Source organism: Hemitrygon akajei, chromosome 16 (assembly GCF_048418815.1).
Source record: "Hemitrygon akajei chromosome 16, sHemAka1.3, whole genome shotgun sequence".
NCBI classification, from domain to species: domain Eukaryota; kingdom Metazoa; phylum Chordata; class Chondrichthyes; order Myliobatiformes; family Dasyatidae; genus Hemitrygon; species Hemitrygon akajei.
Window position 1 is genome coordinate 23,177,466 of NC_133139.1, and position 20,513 is coordinate 23,197,978.

At 45.3% G+C, this 20,513-nt stretch overlaps 1 protein-coding gene across 1 annotated transcript; it reads right to left on the reverse strand.

Moving 5' to 3' along the window:
• Window positions 1-545: 545 nt before the first annotated feature.
• On the reverse strand, window positions 546-10,106 carry s1pr4 (sphingosine-1-phosphate receptor 4). Its single transcript, XM_073068382.1, has 2 exons — window positions 9,939-10,106; window positions 546-4,605 (listed from the first exon to the last, which is right to left on the reverse strand). Exon 2 carries the CDS (start codon window positions 4,510-4,512, stop codon window positions 3,376-3,378), a length of 1,137 nt encoding a protein of 378 aa, XP_072924483.1. The 5' UTR covers window positions 4,513-4,605; window positions 9,939-10,106; the 3' UTR covers window positions 546-3,375.
• Between the last annotated feature and the right edge of the window lie 10,407 nt (window positions 10,107-20,513).

Here is a 20,513-nt window from a genome sequence, read left to right on the forward strand (position 1 = left end):
TCTTAGCCTGTCTGCTCTTCATGCTCCACACTATCAATACCCACCCACCTTGGCTTTCTATTCCTCCCATTTTGGTTCACCAGTTTTCCCCATGGATGTTAAATCTTTATGCCGTGGGGAACATGGAACTCAAGTTTCCAGCCTGGTATTTCAGAGAGCCACAATGCTGAAACTACCAAGGGTTGTTTAGCTTTCACATAAATACAGCCCAGGCTCCTATATGACCAATGTATCATTTATTGTTAAGACCACCTGTGTAAAGAGCCTAAAGGTGGTTCAGGCATTCCAGCGTCCCATCTATAAAGCAAGAGCTTGACAAAATGTCTTTGGGTAAGTGCAAAGTATATGTTCCAGCAGCAGCCGTCAGTTGTGTTCACCTCCCACGTGTTTAATCTGGTGTGGATTCAATGTGGGAAGTGATACAACCACCCACACATTATATTACACCTGCTTTGCAGTCATGACCAAAGACTGATTTCCCCCTTTAGATGTTACATAGTACAGGGGCAGTCACTTCTAAGAAGATACTTAGCCCTCAACGTTAACCATTTTGAATAAGCCCTCCAGTAATTCCCCCTACTTCCCACCTAGGCAAATTTCTTCCATTTAGCTTCTTAACCAATTCCCCTTTGAAAGTGCTTCTCAACTCTCTCTCTACCAAGTGGCCATGTGGAGCCATACATTTCATGTCAAAACACATTTTGAAACGAGCGGAGTTGCAACACCCTCAGCAGTGATGATGAAAAGTCCAGGGATGCTGCTCAACAGCTCGGGCTTCTGAAACACCAGTCAGTCGGCTAGTGAGAGTCATCATGCAAAGACAGGGAAAAGGTTCAGCTGTAGGTGGTAGAAGGGGCTCGAGGGCTGAACAGCCTCTTGTATTGCTCCATCCCAATGAATATGTCTACTATGCACCTCTCATCTCCAAGAGCAATTGCTATTATATACAAATGAGATTTCTGTTTACAATAACAAGAGTTTGCTCAATATCTACAGCCAATCTTTTTTAATGCTGCTGTAATGTATCCTAATACAATTATTTGCAATGTCCAGTAAAGATATTCTCATGTGGCTATGTTGGTTTACAGAACCTTCCAATAATCTTTTTAGATACATTCAGCTTAAAACTTATTCCCATCATATGGTTTTAATAATTGGAGGACATTGGCTGTAAAATCTTATCAAAACATTTTAAAAATCATAATAGCAGTGCATTCTGAGGTACCAAGAGTTTGCAGCACCAGTCAGATCTTCAGTCTCTCCACTAAAGTAAAACTGTTGCTGTCATGCTGGGAAAAAAGTCGGTTAATTGATAATGCAGCAGAATTCTGCAAAGCAATGAGATTAACCGATTAAAGCCTCAACATGGGATCTGAGGAAGGGTACCGGACTGAAACATTAATGGGTTTCTAAACACAACAGATTCTGCAGAAACAAGCCTGCAAAATGCTGGAGGAATTCAACAAGTCAAGTAGCATCTATGCAGAGGAATAAACAGTTGACATTTTGGAACGAGACACTTCGTCAGGACTAGAAAGGAAGAGGGCAGAAGCCAGAATAGTATGCGGGGATGACGGGAGGGGAAGAAGTACAAGCTGGCAGGTGAGGTGGAGGAAGAATGGATGAGGAAGAGGAGTGAAGCAAGGTACTGGGAGGTGATAGGTCTAGGGGATAAAGGGCTGAAGAAGAAGGAATCCAATATAAGAGGATAACGGGACATGGAAGAAAGGGAAGAAGTGATGGGACAGGTGTGATGTAAGAGGGAAGCCAGAATGAGGAATGGGAAAAGACAGAATGTGCAGGGGAGAGAAATTACTGCAAGTTAGAGAAGTCAATGTTCATGTGATCAGGTTGGAGTTTACCCAGATGGTATATGAGGTATTGCTGCTCCATCCTGAGTGTGGCCTCATCGTGCCAGTAAAGGGGCTATGAGCTGACGTGTCAGAATGAGAATGAGATGTCGATTTGAAATGGGTGGCCACCGTGGCATCCTGCCTTTTGTGGCAAATGAAGAAGCAGATCCCCCAGACTACGTCGGGTCTCATCGGAGGCCGCGCTGGGAGAACTGGATACAGTAGACCCCAACAATCCCGCAGGTGAAGTGTCACCGCACCTGGAAGGACAGGGGCCCTGAATGGTGGTGAGAGATGAGGCGTGGGGCAGGTGTAGCACTGCTTTCAAGTGCTAGGAGGGAGATCAGTGGGGAGGGACAAGGGGATCATAGAGAGAGTAATCGCCACAGAAAGTGAAGAGTGGGACAGGGGAGGTAAAGAAGCATTTGGAGGTAGGATCTCATTAAAGATGGCGGACATTGTGGAAGATGACGTGTTGGATATGGAAAAAGTAATGGAGAGTGTGGCGGGGGAGGGGATATGCTTTGTGGTAAGATTCCATTGTAGATGATGGAAGTTGCGACGAATGATGTGCTGGATATAGAGGATCGTGGGTTGGTAGGCAAGGTCAAGTGGAACTCTCTCCCCATTATGTTTGGGTAATGGACATGAGGGCAGCATTGATGTGGTGGAAGGGAATCCCTATTCTTTGAAAATGTTTATCTCAGATCTTCTAAGATGCAAAGCCCCATCCTAAGAACAGGTACAGTGGAGATGGAGGAGCTGAGAAAAGGCAGTAAAATCTTCACAAGTGACAGGGCGAGAAGAATTATGGTCAAGATAACTGTGAGAGTCAGTAAAAGTTATCACTAGATAGTCTGTCTCCAGAGAAGGATACAGAGAGATCGAGAAAGGGGAGAGAGGCGCAAGAAATAAACCAAGTAAATTTGAGGGCAGGGCAGAAATTTGGAGACAAAGCTGATGAAACTGATTAGATCAGCTTGGCTGCAGGAAGCGGCACAAATGCATTTTCCAGTGTAGGGAGAATCGAGGAACGCTACCAGAGTCGGACTGGAGCACGAGCTGTTCCACGTAGCCTACGAAAAGGCGGACATAGCTTCCCTGATGCCACTTCAGTAGTTGAGTTCTTCCAGCATTACCTGTTTTTGTTTCTGCCTTTTTATTTGTTTACAGAGAGAACTGTCCCATTCTTCACAGTATTACTCCAACAACAAAACTGGAGTCATGAAAAGAAGTTCTCGAAACTCTTCACAGGAGTATTAACAGATGAAGTTCAGTATCTGTTACCTGAAAGAGCAGCCAACCTTTCAGTCAACATCTGATTTGAAAAACAGTTCCTCCCTTCAGGCACTGCTCCTTCAATAATGTCACCAGGACCACATGCCAAAAATTCTGGAGTGAGGCTTGAATCTAACAGTCTGTGGCTCAGTAGAGAGCCAGGAATATGCAGCCATTAGGTAGGCTGAGAAAATTCTCTCACTGGCTTGGGCTGCCATGATGTCACTAATTCTAGTGGTGAGGTTCATGCGGGGGGGGCATCATTTGGAATCATTTGCTTCTCTTCTGGATTGGGCAAGGTCTTCTTTGGGCTCATCATTTTTGAGTTTCGGAAGCTCTCCCTCAGTCTGTAGGAGCTGTCGGTGGAGGCCCCGAGCATCGACTCGCTGCGGCTCAGGAAGTTGGGTAAGGGAGTGCCGGCCTTGATGAAGCAGAAGCACAGAAGCCTGAGGATGGCCCGTCTCACGTCCTTGCTGCCAAAGGAGTAAATGATGGGGTTGATGGCCGAGTTGACCACCGCCAAGGTAATAGTCCACTCCATGGTGTGCAGCTTAATGCAAAGCGGTGAGTTGCAGAAGACGTCCAGAAGAAGGAGCACAAACAGAGGGCTCCAACAGACCACGAAGGCCGCCACTATCATGAAGACGGTCTTGAGCAGCCGCACTGACTTCTGCCTGCTCTTGCTACTGCACGCGGACTTGGCGCTGTTGCGGACCAGGTGGTAGATGCCGCTGTACAGGAGCACAATCCCAATGATGATGATGATGAACATCGCAATACAGAAGAGGATGTAGCTCTTGGAGTACAGAGGCAGCAAGGTGGAGCACTCTTCAAAGTTGCACACGCAGTTCCAGCCCAGCAGCGGCAGGAGACCGATGAGGGAAGCCAGCAGCCAGCACAAGCCAATCAGGCAGTAGACACGGTACGTTTTGTTTGCCGAAGCGTATGGTACAGGTCTGATCATGGTCGCGTATCTCTCGATGGCTGTGATAAGCAGACTGAATGTCGAGGCAGCCAGGGCGAAGAACAGGACCCCTTCCCTGAGGAACCAGAGCGTAGGCGAGAGGTGAAAGGTCTTTTCGCCGGATAGGCACAAGTTCACGATGTAGGCGGTGCCGGTCAACAGGTCGCAGAGGGTAATGTTGGCAATGCAGTAGTAAACCCAGCTCCGGAAGCGTCGGTTATTCAGGATGGCGAAGAAGACCAGCAGGTTCTCTATGACAACGAAGCAACTGACGATCACGAAAATGATTCTGATGACGTCCATGCCCTCACCAGGAAGCCGCCTTTTATCCAGCTTCCCGGTGTGGTTATAATGTTGGAGGATGATGCTTGCTTCCTGCCTGGCAAACAATGCCATGCATTCACTGATGTTCTTCATTTTGTTGAAAGGCGATGGTGCAGAGGAACAGTGAATGCACGTGGCCAACGGAGCCTGCAGACCTTTGACCCGGGGTGTCAAACTTCAAAGATCCTGCAAGCAAAGTGAGGGACATTATCACCAGCTTCATTGATAACATTATCTCATATCTGTATAGATAAAGTCAATGCAATTGTTGTCAAGTGCTGGTACCAGAAACTAAAGTGTTCACGTGATTGTGGTCTAACGTTGAATTTTTGTTCTGATATGTTGGTTGTATTATTCATTGTTCAACTGTTGATACTCTCACCATCCAGAATGTTGACACTCTGTCTCAGGGTACACAGCACCTAGTAGATTTTTTCATATATATGATTGATCGGTTACCCAACGATAACAGAGGAAACCTGTGGCTGGAGAGCTCCTAAAGTGCAAACACTGACGCAGTGAGGCAGCTTTTTATGTATGAAATTTAATGGTGTTTATTGGTATTTCCTAAGGTGAAATTCCAAATCGGGTCCAATAAGGAGGCATCAGAGGCCAAACATTGGGTTAAAGATGCAAGTTTTAAGAATCTCTTAAAAGGAAGTAGAGGGGGGGATTTAGGGTTGGGATTCTACAGCCTGGGGCACGGGGAGTGAAGCTACAACTGGCAACAGTAGAACAATTCAATTTTGTCCTGCCTATGTTGTTGGCATTGTAAAGGTGTCAAGTTGGTGAAGGATGGTTGGGTCAGGGGAGGCTGGGAGAGGGACTGGGGTCAGTTGATAAAGCTGAGGCTTTATAAGCCATTGGTCAGACAACATTTTGGAGTATTGTGAGCAGTTTTGGACCCTTTATCTAAGAAAGGGCGTGTTGGCATTGGAGAGGGTCCAGAGGAAATTTACAAGCATGGTCCTGGGAATGAAAGGGTTATATGTGAGTAATGGTTGATGACTCTGGGCCCGTACTCACAGAAGTTTAGAAGAATGGTGGGGTGGGGGGGGGAGGAAAGTTTAGAAAGTGCTTCCAGAGTAGCCAGGACGAGCAACTGCCGTGCATACGTGGAGTTGGTCCACACCACAGCCTTGTATGCCAGTGATGGAGAGGACGGGTGCCAATCAAGCAGCCTACCTTGTCCTGGATTACTCTAACATTCATAAGCGTTCCAGGAAACCTAACTTAGTTTATTTTAACAAAAACTCTCTGAGATATAAATGGAAAATTTTCTCTCCTCCCTTTTGTTTTATATTTTAGAGCTACAGCACAGTAAAAGGCCTTTCTGGCCCAATGAGCACATGCTGCACAATTACACCCATGCATGCGTCTTTGGAATATGGGAGGAAACCAGAGCTCCCTGAGGAAACCCACACAATCATGAGAAGAATGTTGGAGCAAAATAAACCCGTAATCTGTAACTGTAATCGTGTGGCGCTACTATGCCACTCTCAACCTCCCTGCTACCGTGTATCATTTCATTTCTTATCATTATCATCACTCCAGTACCTCACCCATTTACTTCACAGCACTCCACCCTTTTCAACCCCACAATTTCCTGTTGCTACACCTGACACAAAACAGCTGATCTTTCAGAGTGATTTTTGGGTTTAGCACGTTTAAATTTAGCAATTGACTTCAGCTCCCAATCTTCACATCTGAATATGGACTGTGGATTTGATTTTAATGCCGCTCTGAATAGGTTCACAGACCAAGCAGACGAGGAAACAGCCACTTAGCTGATTATCTACATATGCACATGTCCAATCAGCATTCCGCTTGCATGGATGTGACAGTGATCAACTCTTGTTGTGGGTGTGGCGGTGGGAAGATCGTAAATATGGATTTGTTTGAATTGTCCTGAATTTTCTTCATTCCTTAGCACATATGATTTGTGTTGTGCTGGGCACAGGCCGACCTTTCTATTGGAAGCGTTTCCATATGATACCTGCTGTATCTTGTTTTGTCGAGTAAAGAGGCTTTTTCACGTCTACCAGTACTTTTCTTCGGTGACTTCGTTCACGCAACGACGCCTGGTATAAGTTAATTGAAGTGAAACAATAAATTGGCCTCTCTCTCCACAGCCGCTGCCTGACCTGCTGAGCGCTAATGACGGCGATAAGGAAGCTCCAGGGCAGCCCTGAGGGAACCGTGCACTTTGTGCACGAAGCGTTAACGCAAGGCCTTTCTGCCCGCTCATCAGAACTATCACACTGTTTCAGAGTTTTCCCCAGAGCCTTGGCCAATATTTCCCCCCTCCCCCACTCAACATCGCAGATAATGTAGTCGTTATAATGATGCTGTTTGTGGAAACTAGCTGTACACGAACTGCCTGCCTATCTTCCTGCAGTACATCTCTGGCTGCAAACTGCTTTGGAATATTATAAAAAGGGCTATAGAAACACAGAATCTTTCCTACGTAGGCAATCAATACCTATTCCTTAGTGGCACCATTGTTGGAGTGACCCTATTATGTTTGAAGCACTCAATATATCACTGACTGCTCTTGTAAACAAAGCCTCTTTGGTCTTTTTGTTGACGATATCATCCATACTTTTGAACACAGACTTATTGCAAGAAAACTAAATTTGCTTTCAAACCCTGTTATACATTGAGCTGTGTATAAACCACGAAAGCATCAAGAACATGAAGAAACAGGCGCATGTGTGTTTTAAGATGTTGTAAATATAGTTTACCGCATGGCACTCAAGGGAATCATCTTGACCCAGTGAAGGGGTGTCATGAAGCTGCTTCTTGTAGCAGAGAAAGATAAATAAAATGCATGGGAGACATACAAACTTAAAGAAAGAAATTATTTGAATTTATACAATATGTTCCCCAGCCTTGGTTCTAATGTGTAATACAGCCAATATAATAAAGTAGGAGCAGTAGTTACTCTGCCTCTCAAAACCACCCCATTATTCAAAGTCAAAGTTAATTTATTATCAAAGTGTTTTACTTGCAGGCATTTAGAGGAAAGTAAAGAAATATTTCTGAAAATTTTCAAACATCCAGTTCGATTATGTTTGCCTTTTGACTTAGATACCACTCGCCTCCCTGATCCCCTTATCTCTCATTCCTTCTGTGTGCAAAATATGACGTCCCTTAACAGTATCCGAGCATCTACAGCTCTCTCCATCTCTGTCAGTGTAGATCTGCGCTCTTGTCCCTGGAGTGGGATTTGAACCCGCTACCTTCGGATTAGTGAGTCTCCCATTGAGGCATCTAGGTATAATCCTGATATTACTCCATCTGAAAACGGCCAGGATAAAAATTTTGCAATGGCTGGGTGACTGACTAGCAATGCTGTAAGAGAACACACACAAAATGCTTTGAGAGTTCTATTTTTGCACTTTTCAACTATAAGCCCTGACAAAACAAGAGGCCAGCACTCCATTGTGCACGCTGCTGTCATGACTGGCAGATTGGAAGCACAACCAGTCAGGTTTCATTGCACAATTCAACTTCCTCTTTAACAATAGCTGTAACTTGGTGAATCTGCTTGGTCACTTCATTTGTACGCTTTAACTTCTTGCATCAGAATTTCTGCTGTGTGCCGGGTGTCAGTGGAACACATTCCTCCCCCAGATATGCATCCTTTCTAGGTCTACACAAAACTGGCAAGGGAAGGGAGGCCCTCTCAGCTTTCTCTCTTTCTCCCTTTCGTTTGTCTTACATTTCAGCACAAGAATTTTCATTGTTCACTCGTTGGCCCTGTACTAACACAGCACTGATCATCATCTTGGCACGCTCCCAAGCACCCACAGCTTTGTGACCCACCGGCGTTTGTGGTACTGTACGGAAATCTGTCAGCAGAGTGAGCAGGTAGAGTGGATCCCTACATTTACAGAGATAGCGGTGGAGCTATCTGATCTCACTGACAATGGCGACAGCAAATTAAAGCAGGGATTAGGATTGGAGAGTAGCTGAGGGAAAATGGTCCATTCAAGAGCTGGTGGGATTTGAGCTCGGTCTGAAAGGATGGTGGAGACAGGAGCTTGCACCATAGTTGAAAATAGTGGGATGGGCACATGAAATGCCAGAGCCCCCACACACCCATTTTATTTTGGCTTTATTTTAGATCATGGCAACGGAATAAAACATACCTAGCTGACGTCGCAAAAAAACATATAGCCTACAGTTCAGCAGACTGATTAAACTAGATGACTCTCAGATTATCTGTGCTCTTGGGTGTGAACGGTTTTATATTCACCTCTGACTCACTTACTTAACCTCTGCATTTACCACTAATCACACCTCTACTTGTTGACAAGTTCATTCTCCAGTTCGCACTACGCCCTTTAGCTCAGTAACAAATATCGAAATGCCCTGTTCAGAGAGGTTGGCCTGGACATTATGCAGAGAATAGAAGGATACATACATTCATACGTGTGTCTGTGTGTGGGTGTGTGTGAGAGAGAGACATGAAGAGAATGGGTAGGAAGAAGGGAGAGTGTGTAGAGTGGGTTGATGATGTGGGGGGGAGAGGTAGAAGGAGATCAGAGAAACAAGAAAAGCAGGGAGATGGACTGGAGAAATGAAAGGGATTGGACAGAAGCAGAGAAAGGAAAGGAGAGGCACAAAAAGGAAAGAGAGGAAAACAGAGGTTGAAGAAATGAGGAAGGAATCAAGTTGGGATGATAATGAATCCAGAGAGTGAAAAGTAAAGGAGGTAGAGTACAAGATGCTGGGGAAAATAGAAGGACACCTACACAGGACCCTTACCTTTGAATTATATTGTCACACACGGAAATCCCACTCCAGCATCTTACATTAGTGTTTCAGCCCAATGATATAAATTCCCACCGTGGCCGAAAGAACTTGCCCTAAGCTAAGACCTTACCTGCACTCTCAGCTGGATGGGTCAGATCCACGACAATATTTTAAAAGCAGACTAGGGAAGCCATCCCCAATGCCCTGGGCATTAAATGTCTCTCAACCTAATCTCTGAAACAGATGACATGGCATTTGCTGCACCAGGGTTCACTGGGGGCTCGGTGTGCACTAATCACCTGGAGTCGTTCCAACTCTCTGTATACCGTGCAAAGAACTTCATTGGCTGTAAAGTGCTTTGAGCTGTCTCAAGTCTGTAAAAGATTCTTTACATCTGCAAGTCCTTTCCTTTTTCGCACTATTTCTCCATTCTGACATATTTCCACATAACAAATCCACGTTTTTACAACTCATATATTCATGATGGTAACATGGATTTTTTTTCAGTATATGTAAAGAAAGTCTAAAAAAATTTTAAAAACTGAACTATACATAATTTTTTTCTTAAAACTTGGATACAGACTTAATTATGTCACTGGTGCCTATCAGTGCAAAGAGGTTGAATCCACAGGTAACAGAGCTTAAATCAATTTAAGTTCTTTCTGACAAGTGAAATGCTGTAAATTTGCTGTAAAGTTAAGGCAACAATAATTTTACTTGTAGTTATTTAGTACAATCATAGGGAAAGTTGAACTTACCACAGTAATACTGACAACTTGTTGTTTCATGATCTGAGCTGCTACACACTCTGTGCTGACATTGCAGCAGCCTCCACTCACCGCAGCTGCTCTGACTGCACACATGGTCTCTTCAAATTACAGAAGTTGCAAGCAGACTTGTTGTGAACAGTCTACTCCACCCAGGATGACAAGACAGACCGAAAGGACTGATAAGACTCGTAGTCCTTGCACATGAACTTCATGCAGCTGCACCGTTCAGGATAGAAACAACTCCCCTGTCCAGCTTAACCTGTTAGCTGCTGACTTTCTCTGGAAAGATATTTCTTCCCTGTAGGGATTTTTCCAAGATGCCATTAAGTATACAGTGTAGTGATCCACTTTATTAGAGGTACATAGAACATAGAATAGTACAGCACAGTACAGGCTCTTCAGCCCACAATGTTGTGCTGACCCTTAAACCCTGCCTCCCATATAACCACCCCACCTTAAATTCCTCCATGTATCTGTCTAGTAGTCTCTTAAATTTCACTAGTCTACCTGCATCTACCACCGACTCAGGCAGTGCATTCCTTGCACCAACCACTCTCTGAGTAAAAAACCTTCCTCTAATATCCCCCTTGAACTTCCCACTCCTTACCTTAAAGCCATGTCCTCTTGTATTGAGCAGTGATGCCCTGGGAAGAGGCACTGGCTGTCCACTCTATCTATTCCTCTTAATATCTTGTATACCTCTATCGTGTCTCCTCTCATCCTCCTTCTCTCCAAAGAGTAAAGCCCTAGCTCCCCTAATCTCTGATCATAATGCATACTCTCTAAACCAGGCAGCATCCTGGTAAATCTCCTTTGTACCCTTTCCAATGCTTCCACATCCTTCCTATAGTGAGGCGACCAGAACTGGACACAGTACTCCAAGTGTGGCCTAACCAAAGTTTTATAGAGCTGCATCATTACCTTGCGACTCTTAAACTCTATCCCTTGACTTATGAAAGCTAACACCCCGTAAGCTTTCTTAACTACCCTACCTACCTGTGAGGCAACTTTCAGGGATCTGTGGACATGTACCCCCAGATCCCTCTGCTCCTCCACACTTCCAAGTATCCTGCCATTTACTTTGTACTCTGCCTTGGAGTTTGTCCTTCCAAAATGTACCACCTCACACTTCTCCGGGTTGAACTCCATCTGCCACTTCTCAGCCCACTTCTGCATCCTATCAATGACTCTCTGCAACTTTCGACAATCCTGTACACTATCCACAACACCACCAACCTTTGTGTCCTATGCAAACTTGCCAACCCACCCTTCTACCCCCACACCCAGGTCGTTAATAAAAATCACAAAAAATAGAGGTCCCAGAACCGATCCTTGTGGGACACCACTAGTCACAACCCTCCAATCCGAATGTACTCCCTCCATCATGACCTTCTGCTTTCTACAGGCAAGCCAATTCTGAATCCACCTGGCCAAACTTCCCTGGATCCCATGCCTTTTGACTTTCTGAATAAGCCTACCGTGTGGAACCTTGTCAAATGCCTTACTAAAATCCATGCAGCTGCACTTTGAGGCTCGATGTTAGCACTCCTACCTGAGTTGGAAATGAATTCAAATGGAAGATAAAAACTAACTGCTGGAGGAGCTCAGCAGGTCAGACAGTATCTGCGGAAGGAACCCAAGAATCGCCGAGACCTGAAATGACAGCTGTCCATTTCCCTTCCCAGATGTTGCCTGACTCGTGATATTCCTCCAGCAGTTTGCCTTTTGCACCAGATGCCAGGCTCATCACTCTATTGACTGCCCGGCATGAGTTCAAATCCCACTCCAGGGGCTTGGCAGAAAAGCAGACCTGGTGCTTCAAGGCAATACTGTGGAAAGACATTAATGCCAGCGGCACAACCTTTCAGAGTGATATCAAACTGAAACCTTCGACAGCGTTCTCAGACGAATGTAAAAGATCAGGTACAACTATCTAGAAGGAAATTGTTGATCATCTTCTGGTCAATGTGTATTCCTCAATTGCAAAACTAGTTTATCCAGACTTTATCACATTCCTGTAAATGGGTTCTTGCTGCACAGGTATTAACATCTTTGCTCTTTATACTAGAACCTAACTGTAAACACAATATGCAGACGCTGAAAATGTTGAGCAACACACACAAAATGCTTGAGGAAGTCAACAAGTCAGGCAGAATCTATAGAGAGGAATAAACAGTCAAAGCTCTTCCAGGCCAAAATGTTGACTTTTTATTCCTCTCCCTAGATGCTGCCTGACCTGGTAGAAACATAGAAACATAGAAAATCTACAGCATAATACAGGCCCTTCGGCCCACAATGCTGTGCTGAACATGTACATACTTTAGAAATTACCTAGGCTTACCCATAGCCCTCTATTTTTCTAAGTTCCATGTACCTATTCAGGAGTCTCTTAAAAGTCCCTATCGTATCTGACTCCACCACTGTCACTGGCAGCCTATTCCAGGCACTCACCACTCTCTGCGTAAAAACTTACCCCAAACATATGCTCTATACTTACTTTCAAGGACCTTAAAACTGTGCCTTCTCATGCTAGCTATTTCAGCCCTGGGAAGAAGCCTCTAACTATCCACACAATCAATGCCTCTCATCATCTTATACACCTCCATCAGGTCACCTCTCATCCTTCGTCACTCCAAGCAGAAAAGGCCAAGTTCACTCAGTGTATTCTCATAAGGCATGCTTCCCAATCCAGGCAATATCCTTGTAAATCTCCTCTGCACCCTTTCTATGATTTCCACATCTTTCCTGTAGTGAGGTGACCAGAAATGAGCACAGTACTCCAAGTGGGGTCTGACCAGGGTCCTATATCAGACAGACAGACATACTTTATTGATCCCGAGGGAAATTGGGTTTCATTACAGCTGCACCAAGAATAGTGTAGAAATATAGCAATATAAAACCATAAATAATTAAATAATAATAAGTGAATCATGCCAAGTGGAAATAAGTCCAGGACCAGCCTATTGGCACAGGGTGTCTGACACTCCGAGGGAGGAGTTGTAAAGTTTGATGGCCACAGGTAGGAATGACTTCCTATGACGCTCAGTGTTACATCTCGGTGGAATGAGTCTCTGGCTGAATGTACTCCTGTGCCTAACCAGTACATTATGGAGTGGATGGGAGACATTGTCCAAGATGGCATGCAACTTGGACAGCATCCTCTTTTCAGGCACCACCGTCAGAGAGTCCAGTTCCACCCCCACAACATCACTGGCCTTACGAATGAGTTTGTTGATTCTGTTGGTGTCTGCTACCCTCAGCCTGCTGCCCCAGCACACAACAGCAAACATGATAGCACTGGCCACCACATCCATATAGAACATGCTCAGCATCGTCCAGCAGATGTTAAAGGACCTCAGTCTCCTCAGGAAATAGAGACGGCTCTGACCCTTCTTGTAGACAACCTCAGTGTACTTTGACCAGTCCAGTTTATTGTCAATTCATAACCCCAGGTATTTGTAATCCTCCACCATGTCCACACTGACCCCTTGGATGGAAACAGGGGTCAACAGTGCCTTAGCCCTCCTCAGGTCCACCACCAGCTCCTTAGTCTTTTTCACATTAAGCTGCAGATGATTCTGCTCACACCATGTGACAAAGTTTCCCACCATAGCCCTGTACTCAGCCTCATCTCCCTTGCTGATGCATCCAACTATGGCAGAGTCATCAGAAAACTTCTGAAGATGGCAAGACTCTGTGTTGTAGTTGAAGTCTGAGGTGTAGATGGTGAAGAGAAAGGGAGACAGGACAGTCCCCTGTGGAGCCCCAGTGCTGCTGACCACTCTCTGACACACAGTGTTGCAAGCGCACGTACTGTGGTCTGCCAGTCAGGTAATCAATAATCCATGACACCAGGGAAGCATCCACCTGCATCACTGTCAGCTTCTCATCCAGCAGAGCAGGGCGGATTGTGTTGAACGCACTGGAGAAGTCAAAAAACATGACCTTCACAGTGCTCGCCAGCTTGCACTGATTGATGCAACATTACCTCTCGGCTCCTAAATTCAATTCCACGATTGATGAAGGCCAATACACCATAAGCCTTCTTAACCACAGAGTCAACCTGCATAGCTGCTTTGAGTGTCCTATGGACTTGGACCCCAAGATCCCTCCAATCCTCCACACTGCCAAGAATCTTACCATTAATAGTATATTCTGCCATCATATTTGACCTATCAAAATGGACCACCTCACACTTATCTGGGTTGAACTCCATCTGCCACTTCTCAGCCCAGTTTTGCATCCTATCAATGTCCTTCTGTAACCTCTGACAGCCCTCCACACTATCCACAACACCCCCAACTTTTGTGTCATCAGCAAATTTACTAACCCATCCCTCCACTTTCTCATCCAGATCATTTATAAAAGTCACGAAGAGAAGGGATCCTAGAACAGATCTCTGAGGCACACCACTGGTCACCAGCCTCCTTGCAGAATATGACCCGTCTAAAACCACTCTTTGCCTTCTGTGGCAAGCCAATTCTGGATCCACAAAGCAATGTCCCCATGAATCCCGTGCCTCCTTACTTTCTCAATAAGCTTTGCATGGGGTACCTTATCAAATGCCTTACTGAAATCAATATACACTACATCTATTGCTCTACCTTCATCAATGTGTTTAGCCACATCCTGAAAAAATTCAATCAGGCTCGTAATTCACGACTTGCCTTTGACAAAGCCATGCTGACTATTCCTAATCACGTTATGCCTCTCCAAGTGTGCGTAAGTCCTGCCTCTCAGGATCTTCTCCATCAACTTACCAACCACTGAAGTTAAGTTCCTCCAGCATTTTGTGTATGTTGCTGTAGTTTATAACTGTATTTGTGAAGCACTTCATTGGCTGTAGAATTGTCAAGTGTGCTATGAGGAAGAAATAATAAACAAAAGAGGTCCTGATGGAGTGAGTGGTGTAGCCTCTTGTATATTGGTGACACCTGATGTAGATTGGGAGACCGCTTCACCGAGCACCTATGCTCCATCCACCAGTTCAAGTGGGATCTCCCAGTGGCCACTTACTTTAATTTCACTTCCCACTCCCATTCCAATATGTCCATCCATGGCCTCCTCCACTGTTGGGAGAAGGTCACGCTTAGGTTGGAGAAACAACACCTTATATTCTGGTTGGGTAGCCTCCAACATGATGGCATGACCATCGATTTCTCAAACTTCCAGTAATGCCTCCACAATCCCTCACCCTTCACCATTTCCCATCCTTTTGTCCCTCTCGCATGTTATCTCTTTGCCTGCCCATCGCCTCCCTCTAGTGCTCTCCACCCCCCCCCCCTCTTACTTCTTTCTTCCATGGCCTTCTGTCTCTTTCTCCAACCAACTTCTTTGCTTCATCTCTCCCCCTCTAAGTTTCACCTATGACATTTCTCTCTCCCTCCCTCCACCTCTCAAATCTACTCCTCAGCTTTTTTTCTCCAGTCCTGCCAAAGGGTTTCAGCCCAAAATGTCGACTGTGCTTTTTTCCACAGATGCTGCCTGGCCCGTTGAGCTCCTCCAGCATTTGGTGTGTGTTGCTCCGATTTACAGCATCTGCAGATTTTCTCTTGTTTGTGTCCTGATGAAGGATCTCAGCCCGAAAAGTCAATAGACAATAGACAACAGGTGCAGAAGTAGACCATTCGGCCCTTCGAGCCTGCACCGCCATTTTGAGATCATGGCTGATCATCTACTATCAATACCCGGTTCCTGCCTTGTCCCCATATCCCTTGACTCCCCTGTCCATAAGATACCTATCTAGCTCCTTCTTGAAAGCATCCAGAGAATTGGCCTCCACTGCCTTCCAAGGCAGTGCATTCCAGACCCCCACAACTCTCTGGGAGAAGAAATATTTCCTTAACTCTGTCCTAAATGACCTACCCCTTATTCTCAAACCATGCCCTCTGGTACTGGACTCTCCCAGAATCTGGAACATATTTCCTGCCTCTATCTTGTCCAATCCCTTAATAATCTTATATGTTGCAATCAGATCCCCTCTCAATCTCCTTAATTCCAGCGTGTACAAGCCCAGTCTCTCTAACCTCTCTGCGTAAGACAGTCCCGACATCCCAGGAATTAACCTTGTGAATCTACGCTGCACTTCCTTTACAGCCAGGATGTCCTTCCTTAACCCTGGAGACCAAAACTGTACACAATACTCCAGGTGTGGTCTCACCAGGGCCCTGTACAAATGCAAGAGGATTTCCTTGCTCTTGTACTCAATTCCCTTTGTAATAAAGGCCAACATTCCATTAGCCTTCTTCACTGCCTGCTGCACTTGCTCATTCACCTTCAGTGACTGATGAACAAGGACTCCGAGATCTCTTTGTATTTCTCCCTTACCTAACTTTACACCGTTCAGATGATAATCTGCCTTCCTGTTCTTACTCCCAAAGTGGATAACCTCACACTTATGCACATTAAACATCATCTGCCAAGAATCTGCCCACTCACCCAGCCTATCCAAGTCACCCTGAATTCTCCTAACATCCTCATCACATGTCACACTGCCACCCAGCTTAGTATCATCAGCAAATTTGCTGATGTTATTCTCAATGCCTTCATCTAAATCGTTGACGTAAATCATAAACAGCTGTGGTCCCAATACCGAGCCCTGTGGCACCCCACTAGTCACCACCTGCCATTCCGAGAAACACCCATTCACCGCTACCCTTTGCTTTCTATCTGCTGACCAGTTTTCTATCCATGTCAATGTCATCCCCCCGATGCCATGAGCTTTGATTTTACCCACCAATCTCCTATGTGGGACCTTATCAAATGCCTTCTGAAAATCAAGGTACACTACATCCACTGGATCTCCCTTGTCTAACTTCCTGGTTACATCCTCGAAAAACTCCAATAGATTAGTCAAGCATGATTTTTCCTTGGTAAATCCATGCTGGCTCGGCCCAATCCTATCACTGCTATCTAGATATGCCACTATTTCATCTTTAATAATGGACTCTACCATCTTCCCCACTACTGATGTTAGGCTGACAGGTCAATAGTTCTCTGTTTTCTCCCTCCCTCCTTTCTTAAAAAGTGGGATAACATTAGCCATTCTCCAAACCTCAGGAAATGATCCTGAATCTAAGGAACATTGGAAAATGATTACCAATGCATCCGCAATTTCCAGGGCCACCTCCTTTAGTACCCTAGGATGCAGACCATCTGGACCTGGGGATTTGTCAGCCTTCAGTCCCATCAGTCTACTCATCACCGTTTCCTTCCTAATGTCAATCTATTTCATTTCTTCTGTTACCCTATGTCCTTGGCCCATCCATACATCTGGGAGATTGCTTGTGTCTTCCTTAGTGAAGACAGATCTAAAGTACTTATTAAATTCTTCTGCCATTTCTCTGTTTCCCATAACAATTTCACCCAATTCATTCTTCAAGGGCCCAACATTGTTTTTAACTATCTTCTTTTTCTTCACATACCTAAAAAAGCTTTTGCTATCCTCCTTTATATTCCTGGCTAGCTTGCGTTTGTACCTCATCTTTTCTCCCTGTATTGCCTTTTTAGTTAAGTTCTGTTGTTCCTTACAAATTTCCCAATCATCTGTCCTCCCACTCACCTTAGCTCTGCCATACTTCCTTTTTTTTAATGCTATGCAATCTCTGACTTCCTTTGTCAACCACTGTGGCCCCTTTCCCCCCTTTGAATCCTTCCTTCTCCGGGGGATGAACTGATTTTGCACCTTGTGCATTATTCCCAAGAATACCTGCCATTGCTGTTCCACTGTCTTTTCTGCTAGGATATCCGTCCAGTTAACTTTGGCCAGCTACTCCCTCATGGCTCCATAGTCTCCTTTGTTCAACTGCAACACTGACACCTCCGAGCTGCCCTTATCCTTCTCAAATTGCAGATAAAAACATCATATTATGGTCACTACCTCCTAATGGCTCCTTTACTTCAAGATCGCTTATCAAATCCTGTTCATTACATAACACTAAATCCAGAATAGCCTTGTCCCTGGTCAGCTCTCATACAAGCTGTTCCAAGAATGCATCCCTTAGGCACTCTACAAACTCCCTATCCTGTGGTCCAGCACCAACCTGATTCTCCCAGTTCACCTGCATGTTGAAATCCCCCATAACTACTGTGACATTACCTTTGCCACATGCCAATGTTAACTCCCTATTCAACTTGCACCCAATATCCATGCTACTGTTTGGTGGCCTATAGACAACACCCATTAGGGTCCTTTTGCCCTTACTGTTCCTCAATTCTATCCACACAGACTCCACTTCTCCTGATCTTATGTCCCCCCTTGCAAAGGACTGAATCTCATTCCTCACCAACAGGGCCACCCCACCCCACATTTCTGTCCCCACGATAGCACGTACACCCTTGTACATTCATTTCCCAGGTCTGATCTCCCTGCAGCCATGTCTCCGTTATCCCAACAACATCATAGTTACCCATTCGCGCCTGAGCTTCAAGCTCATCCGCCTTATTCCTGACACTTCGTGCGTTCAGATATAGAATTTTTAGCCCATTTCTTCTCTCTCTCTTTATTCCTTTCCACAGACGCTGCCTGATCTGCTGTGTTCCTCCATTTTGTGTTTGTTGCTCCAGAACACAAGTACATTTACTGAAAGAGGAGGATCGCCAGAGGGAGATGATGTTCATGTCATCAGGTTGGAAGCTACCCAGACAGAATATAAGGTATTGCTCCTCCAACCTGAGTGTAGCCTCAGTAGAGGAGGCCATGGACTAATGGCATGAACATTGATTTCTCGAACTTCCATTAATGGCCCATTCTGTTCACCATTGCCCATTCCTATTTCCCTCTCTCACCTTATCTCCTTATCTGCCCATCACCTCCCTCTGGTACTCCTCCCCTTTTTCTTTTCTCCATGGCCTTGTCCTCCCTTATAAGATTCCCCCTTCTCCAGCCCTGTATCTCTTTCCCCAATCAACTTCCCGGCTTTTTCCTTCACCAGTCCGCCCCTTCCAGTTTCACCTATCACTGTGTGTTTTCCTCCCTCCCACCATCTTCTTACTCTGACCTCTCGTCTTTTTTTCTCCAGTTCTGATGAAGGGTCTCGGCCCAAACCGTCGACTATACTCTTTTCCAAAAATACTGCCTAGCCTGCTGAGTTCCTCCAGCATTTTGTGTGTGTTGCTTGGATTCCTTGCATCTGCAGATTTTCTCTTGTTTGTGAATGGAGAAGAAAGACTTTTCTCTTTGGTAAGGGAGATGCAGGTCCGTCATGGGTCGTTGTAGGACGGTGATGTGCAGAACAAGAGATGTTGGCCCAGGAAACTCCAGCACCAGTCATAGGGATTTGGTGTGGACTATTTGTAAATGCTGGTCTATTCTGTTTCAGGGACCCAAACCTGAGGCAGAACTTCTGGCCATCATAGTCTTGTATTTATCTGTTCATTCAATATGCTGAAAATGCTGGCATTTATTGTCCGCCCCTAATTGCCCCTGAAATTGAGGGACTGTCATGGGGGTGAATCTAGAGTCTGCACGGAACATATCTGGTGAGGATGGCAGATTTCAGGTGGGTTTTAACAGCAGCTCAGAAGTTTCATGGATTCCTGAGACATTATGAATTTCATTGAACTTGTGTCCACGGATCAACATGGATGGTGTGTCTTGAGCCCTGCAAGGCTTGTGCGCCTATATACATTAATTAGTACCTTCTCTAGAGTCATTAGTCCGGCTTGGTGGTGCAGTAATATCAGCGCCGGACTCCAGGGCGAAGGTTCCTGAGTTTGAATCCAAGTCGGGTTGAGCGTCGAGCTAGCAAATCAGCCTCGTAAAAACAAGAATAGCTTGCTACGGAAACACCGTCATGGTGGTGCCCCGATGACTCCACTGCTGAGTTAAGAGCTATCCTTCTTCTTCTTCTAGAGCTGTTAAGCCCTTGTGCTTTCTTTGTAATCTTGTCAAGTGCATAGGTTTTCCATGTATTATGATTATTTAAAGTGGACTCCCAACTAGTGCTTATCATGGGGTCGTTGTGTTTCTAGAATAATTTGTCTTGCAGTGTTGCTCAGGCGAGCCACTGATGTTCTGGATTGGAACATTCCACCGATGTTGAAATTCCTATGAAAAAACTCTTGTTTCTGTCTCTAAGTGGGAGCCTGTCATTCCTCCGCACCTGGGTCCAGTCATTGCCAGCGTATACCGTGACACTACATGTGATTCTGTCGTTCCTTCGCCCCGGGTTCAGCTGTTGCCAGCACACATCATGAAATGCTAGCGTGGTAGCATAGCAGTTAGCAAAATGCTTCACAGTGCCAGCCATTGCGGTTCAATTCACACTGCAGTCTGTAAAGAATGTTGTACATTCTCCTTGTGATCGCATGGGTTTCCTCCAGATGCTCTGTGTTCCTCCCATATTCAAATGACGTATGGGTAGTAAGCTGTGGGCATGCTATGTTGGCACCAGAGGCACGGTAAAACTTGCAGGCTGCCCCCCAGAACATCCTCGGACTGTGTTGGTCGCTGACACAAATGACGCATTTCGCTGTACGCTTCAATGTGGCAAATAATACTAATCGTTAATCTCGTAACAATCTGGGCTTCTGGTGCAAGTGCGGCAGCCCAGACCCATGATA

Coding starts and splice junctions, on each gene's coding strand:
- s1pr4 (XM_073068382.1), bottom strand. CDS start 4,512: ATGAAGAACATCAGTGAATGCATGGCATTGTTTGCCAGGCAGGAAGCA.